General features: G+C 33.7%; 2 protein-coding genes across 2 annotated transcripts; both read left to right on the top strand.

The window, feature by feature from the left end:
• The first annotated feature begins 824 nt into the window (after positions 1–824).
• On the top strand, positions 825–2,460 carry LOC127115020 (AT-hook motif nuclear-localized protein 11). The gene is made up of 5 exons (XM_051046706.1): positions 825–1,376; positions 1,452–1,577; positions 1,655–1,816; positions 1,898–2,005; positions 2,117–2,460. Exons 1-5 carry the CDS (start codon positions 888–890, stop codon positions 2,288–2,290), a joined length of 1,059 nt encoding a protein of 352 aa, XP_050902663.1. The 5' UTR covers positions 825–887; the 3' UTR covers positions 2,291–2,460.
• A 652-nt stretch (positions 2,461–3,112) lies between these two features.
• LOC127115019 (stress-response A/B barrel domain-containing protein HS1) lies at positions 3,113–3,866 on the top strand. The gene is made up of 2 exons (XM_051046704.1): positions 3,113–3,326; positions 3,483–3,866. The coding sequence occupies exons 1-2, from the start codon at positions 3,187–3,189 to the stop codon at positions 3,670–3,672; spliced, it is 330 nt and encodes a 109-aa protein (XP_050902661.1). The 5' UTR covers positions 3,113–3,186; the 3' UTR covers positions 3,673–3,866.
• The last annotated feature ends 2,467 nt before the right edge of the window (positions 3,867–6,333 follow it).

Here is a 6,333-nt window from a genome sequence, read left to right as displayed (position 1 = left end):
TCTAAACTGGTTATGTGAAATACTTCGAAATACTAGAATTATTTTGCCATGTCTAGGACCTTTAAATATTTTGATAACATAGGTTGTTCGGTTTTTATAATATCCCTTAATCTGGTTAGTGACTAGTTGAGAGTCACTCCCTACCCGAACATAAGTTGCATTTCTCGGACCAATTTCATTCGTTGGATTAAAGTTTTATAATTCACTTGGTTGTTACTATACTTGTAGTTAAAACCCAATTATTTTTCTAAAAATATATCTTTCTAGGTCCCTCAAATATAATTTCGACGTAAACTCCTTTTAATTGTGTAAAAGTCCGTCATTATAAACTGGATTGCCCATTTTCCATTTTCTAGAGGCCTTCTTTACCATCACCACATTAGCTAACCAGGTGGGTTCGATCCTGTTATAGGATGCGGAAACTCTCACCTACTTGAAAGATTGTTGAGTGTAAATGTGAGTCGTTTAGTCTCACATCGCCTAAGAATTAATAGAATGTTGGATTTATAAGAATTAATGGAATGTCATATATATAGAAGAGATTATGAAATATTTGCTCTAGTAATGTGAAATGAATCAACATTAGGATCATCAAGAATCTTGATTCAAGATGGTTAGCACAAATCCCACAAGAGAGCAACTTTATCCACCTCAAGTTTTATAAATAAATCCAACAAATTAGTTACATTTCCTACTTAGTTTCCTATTATGACGGTTGATTAGTTAGAAGCAGTTATAAACCGTTAGTTACATTTCCTTCTTATTTAGTTGAAGCTCTTCATTCATACTATAAATATATATTCCGTGTGTACATGCAAATCAAATCAATCTCTCTCTCTCAGTTCACATTCCATAGTTGGAAAACTGATTGTTCTTGTGACACAAAAATGGAAAAGGGTGATAAGAAGGAGGAAGCAGCAAAGATGATCGGTACTTCCACTACTGATCATCAAGAAGAAGATGGTGATGATAGACTGACGCAATTGCCATTGGATTCTTCATTCTTGAATCAACTTCACATCAAAGAAGAACCTTCTGAAACTGAAACTGAAAGTTCTTCCAAGAAAAGAAAATTGTTAGGTGGTGATGCAGCAATGAATAATTCTTCCACATTTCCAGTGCCATTGCCATTGCCATTGGATTCTTCTCCCAACCCAACACCAAAGAAGAGAAAAGAGGGACCTTCTCTAACAACTTCTTCTGAAACTCCAACCAAGAGGGGAAGAGGACGCCCTCCTGGTTCCGGTTCAAAGAATAGAAAAGAAGGACCTTCTCTAACAACTTCAGAAACAACTTCTGCAGAAACTCCAACGAAGATAAGACTCACCCCTGGTGGAAAACTCACCCCTCATGTGATTGAGTTGAATGCTCGCCAGGTATTACATGAACTGACTAATGTTAACATTTCAGATGCAATTTTGTATTACATTTACTGAACATATGATTTGCAGGATGTGGTAGAGGTTCTATACAATATATCTGTGGAAAATCGTCGTAAAACTGTTATCATACTTTCTGCATCGGGTTCTGTATCAGACATTGTGAGTCTTACTCCAGACGGTCCCATCCACATCAAGGTTAAATCATATCTTTTGATTTGTGTTGTGTGTGTGCGTGTGCGTGCCGTTTATTCGAATTTCCTATATGCATGTAGGGAGAATTTGAGATACATTTAATGTCGATAAAAAGTCTCGTTGATGGTGCTGGTCGTCACTGTCGTGCAAAGGCAACATGTATGGTTACATGCATAGATGATAAGGGAAAACCGTTTGGAAATGCTTCTGTCAATTCTCTCATAGTGGCCAAGCGTGTTAAAGTAAGCAGATCATATTCAAAATGACTGCACTCATTCGTTTTATTTAAGCGAGTAACAATCTTCATCTTTTTGTTCAATTAGATTACTGCGGCCTTATTCAACACAAACACTGCTAAGAAAACAGGTGCAAGAATTGCAGAGATTGCTCGAAATGAGGAAAAGATTCCCATAGCAGCCATCCCTCTTCAAGTAAGCATATCCTATTTCGATTATTTATTGGTGGAAATTCACGCGAGACTGCATAAATCTCAACCAGTGGTGTTAAAAGTTAGTAACAATCTTTATGTTTTGGTTGATCAGATGATTGGGGCCAACATTGATCCCAACAGCTCCATCAAAGAAGAAGCTTGTACGTCTGAAATTTTGCCAACAACTCCATCAGTGGGAGATGGAAACATAAGAAATCCGACATCAGCAACAACGAGTACTTCAAATGATCAGGACATGAAATCTCCTTCTGGAGGGGACACTTGAAATTGTGATGTATAGATTTGTATATAGACTCATCATCAGGAAATGATTTTGTATCTTTTATTCTTCCTTCATGTCTTTGCAGTTTGTTTATTTTGTATCTTTAGATCATCATTACTCATACTGTCATTGGACATAGAAATGTCTTCATCCTTTTCTGATCCAAACCTCATTAGTTTCTTGGCAATGGCTCTCAAGCATACTTGTTCTAAAATCACATTTGGTTTCTTAATAGCAAGCTTGATTATATAAAGCTCATTAGTTTTACTAGTTGTTCTTGACACATGTTTTTAGCTTTCGATGTTCATGGCAAAGCCTCTACTTTCAGGTTTCAAATTTATTCAATAAAGGAATCGTAAACAATTGCATCTTCACTAAGATGAAGCCATTAAAATCTTTGGTTAGATTAATGTTAAATAAAGATAGCCTTCTTTTGTTAGACACAATAGTGGGGAACCATGACAAATAAAGTCAGACACTTAGTTGGTTCTGATTGAGGCTTTCTTTCCTTTATTAAAGTGAAAAGTGAAAATGAGATCTATTTTAAAACAATTTATTTTATTAAAGTGATATTTATTTTAAAAAAAAAGGATGATCAACTTTGACTGAAAATTATTTTTACACTGACAAACCAATGACATTCATGTTTCTCGGTCAAGTCCGTGTAAATTTTAAATTATTTATATGATTTAATATCTTAAAGTATTTTGATTGAATATATGTGTACAGCTTCGGTGCAGCATTATTAAACTATTATTTAAAAAAGAAACTATAAATCTTTAAAATTAAATTTAAAACACGTGGGTGTACTATGATTTAAGAAAATTATAAATCTTACCGTTATCTTATCTCGGAGAGACTATAGTTTAGCAAGTGGGAAACGAAAAGGAAGAAAAGAAATGGCAGAAACAAATGGACTAGTGATACACATACTCCTCGGAAAGTTCAAGGACGACATCACTCAACAGCGAATCGACGAACTCATCAAGGGCTATGCCAATCTCGTCAATCTGATCCCAGTCATGAAGTCATTCCACTGGTACCTTTTCTCATAATCTCTGTTTTCGTTTTCGATTTTAGTATAGATTTGCAGAATCAGTGAAACATAAATCTGGATCTCTTTCCAATAAGGGAAAATTGCAGAATTCTAAGATCTAGATCTATGAGATTAACAATCGTCGTATATGTATTATAGGGGCACGGATGTAAGTGCTGAAAACCTGCACCAAGGTTTTACTCATGTCTTTGAATCAACCTTTGATAGTGTGGAAGCCATTGCAGAGTATGGGGCTCATCCTGCACATGTTGAGTTTGCAAATTTGTTTCTTCCTAGCTTGGAAAAGGTTATTATAGTTGACTTTAAGCCCACCATTGTTAACCTCTGATTGGTTTGGTTAAAGTCATGAAAGTCACACAAGTTCATGGATCATGTCTTCTTCTTGTATTGGATCTCTTCTGTTTTATGTTAAAAATGAACATTTATTTCCTCTAATGTTTTTCTACAATTTAGTTCTTGGATTGTACTACTTGTATGCATTTGTGGGATGATACCCTAGTAATATCATCTATTTTACTTCTAGCATCGCATCAGGTATGTGTATAAACCAAAATGACCTAAATACTTTTGGATGAGTCAGGTTAGGTTTCCTTCCATACCGAGCTTTGTCTGGCTGCTACCTTTATAGGCAACTTCTTAGCTAAGAACTAACATTACATTTGCTATCCTAGTTGTTCTTGCATCTCTTCTTGTAACGACAATGTTCCTCATGCCTCTCACATGTGTCTTCTTGCTTGTATCCATGTTGATCAACCATTAACAATACTGCATCAGTATGAGTCATCATCTTGACCCACATTAGCTTCCTCTTCATTCTTTTGAGTTTGTTAAAAAAAGTCATAGGACATATAAATGTTTTCTAATCCAAGCCTATAAGTTCCTTGGCAATGGCATAAATTACTACTAGATTGCCGAATCTTAAACTCTGCAGCAAGTGTTTAGAGTGTTTTGGACATAAACAACAGTTCCTAATCTCAACCAATCTCTTCACACATTGCAACACTTGAGACATGAGTCCATACTTTTATGGCTAATATTTCAAACTTATCTCAACCACATTTTTAGGCTCAACTTCCATTTTACTACTGTGTTTAATTTCTAAGGATATACTTTTTTAAATGTTTACAAAACAAAATTAGGACAAGGGAAGATTCGAAACTAAACACATAAAAAGTATAAGATTACAATGTTTTTGCAATAAGGAACGCGCACACCTATATTTTGTTTATCAGTACAGTTTTTAAAAGTATCTTGTGTTTTTACAAAACACTGCAATTAAATAGGATTAACTGAGTTTTCACACTTCCTCTCTTTTACACTCTGAAACCTCAAAACCTTTGTCGAATAAACTAATCACATAAGCATTTCACTTGAATTTTCTTAGAGACGAGGTTTGAGATATCTTCAAGTCATACGCCATCATCAAACATATGGAAGAATTGAAATTTCCGCATATGGAATTCTGCTCAGATTATGCAACAGCTGCAGGCTGTCTAGATAGGGCTGGTCTGGTGCACCGGAAGAAGCCTACCCCTTCGCAGCTTAAATGCAACATCTCTTGCTTGTGCTCAAAATCAGGTCGGCATTTGGTAATATATATATGTATCTGAGACGAGAATGTGAGCTTTTGTTTATTTATCTGTTTGATTGTCTATCATCAGGAGATAGAGTTTTAATCATCAGAGGGATTATCATTATGTGGTAGAAAATGAAGAACTGGTGTTTTTGTTTAGTGTGTCTAAATCAGTCTTCATATTTTCCCCGGAGACAAGTTCATTAAGCTGTTCCATATCTCTTGGAAATTATTCAGGTACTCATATCATGATGGAGATGCCTTTATTATCATTAAATCTTAAAACTTAAAAAGGATGTGCTTAAATTTTGTTGTAATGTGTTATTGTACTCTTCGATCTTTCCCATCATCATGATTCATACAGAAAAAGAAAGAAAGAACTTGCACATGCTATTGTCATAAAACATTTTTTCTTAGTTTATACCTTTGTAATTTAGATGTAATAGCAATAAATGCTGTTAGAAATTATGTCAGTGATTTTTCATTGTGTTCTCATTTTGGTAATTAATTACAATTTTAAATGAAAAAAATTATATTAATAGTTTTTTTAATTTTACTTTTGTTTATTTAAAATGCTTAATTTTCAAAACAGTTTTTTATGAATATTTTTTTTATAAACTAGCCTAATTAGTTTTAGGTTTGATAAAAAATAATTATTATAATATATTTTAACTAGTCTTATTTAGCTTGAGATTTACTGTTGTATTATTGTGGCGAATTTGTAGCTATATAGTTGTGAAACATAACTCGAAAAGTTTGCTACATTTTAGTTTTGGTTTAACTAGGAATTTTAAAATATTAGTTTGAATTTAGCTAGGAAATTTATAAATAGCTAATTAGCCGCCCAATCCATGCTACGGCAAATACCATAGCTAATCCACAACTAGTCTCCAACTAATTCTGTTAGATAGAGATTAGCTGCAAATTACCTGCGACTTGCTAATTTTCTTGTCCATTCAAGGTAACATGCTAGCTTCATTTTACTCTCTCTTAAACATTGAATATCATAGGAAAAACAACATGTTTTTAGCTTTCGATGTTCATGCCAAAGCCTCTACTTTCAGGTTTCAAGTTTATTCAAGCAAGGAATTGTAAACAATTGCATCACCATACTAAGATGAAGGCATTAAAATATTTGGTTAGATTAATGTGAAATAAAGATAGGTTTCAATGCTCATTAGCTTGTGGGTGTTAATTAATGACAGTTTGTCATAGCACGTTTACTATAACTTATAGTTATTTTAAGTGTTTTTTTAATTTTAAGTTTTTTTTTATGTTTTTGTAGAATTTAATAAATATTCTAAAGAAGTATGGAAAAGACTAATTTACGTCAAAATAATCATAAAGAAACTACCGTGTTAGACATAAACATAAAAATCCCGACGCAACTATCAGGGTTCTGGTGATAAAGAAAAT

Source organism: Lathyrus oleraceus, unplaced genomic scaffold, assembly GCF_024323335.1.
Source record: "Lathyrus oleraceus cultivar Zhongwan6 unplaced genomic scaffold, CAAS_Psat_ZW6_1.0 chrUn0838, whole genome shotgun sequence".
Classification (NCBI taxonomy): Eukaryota; Viridiplantae; Streptophyta; class Magnoliopsida; order Fabales; family Fabaceae; genus Lathyrus; species Lathyrus oleraceus.
The sequence above is the reverse complement of the archived record's forward strand: the minus strand, read 5'-3'. Positions and strand labels throughout refer to the sequence as shown.

Bases quoted from the DNA above. Each gene is read 5' to 3' on its own strand.
- LOC127115020 (XM_051046706.1), top strand. From the start codon at position 888: ATGGAAAAGGGTGATAAGAAGGAGGAAGCAGCAAAGATGATCGGTACT. The intron at 1,377-1,451 runs GTATTACATGAA...TATGATTTGCAG, and splicing joins TTGAGTTGAATGCTCGCCAG to GATGTGGTAGAGGTTCTATA. The intron at 2,006-2,116 runs GTAAGCATATCC...TTGGTTGATCAG, and splicing joins TAGCAGCCATCCCTCTTCAA to ATGATTGGGGCCAACATTGA.
- LOC127115019 (XM_051046704.1), top strand. From the start codon at position 3,187: ATGGCAGAAACAAATGGACTAGTGATACACATACTCCTCGGAAAGTTC. The intron at 3,327-3,482 runs GTACCTTTTCTC...TATGTATTATAG, and splicing joins GTCATGAAGTCATTCCACTG to GGGCACGGATGTAAGTGCTG.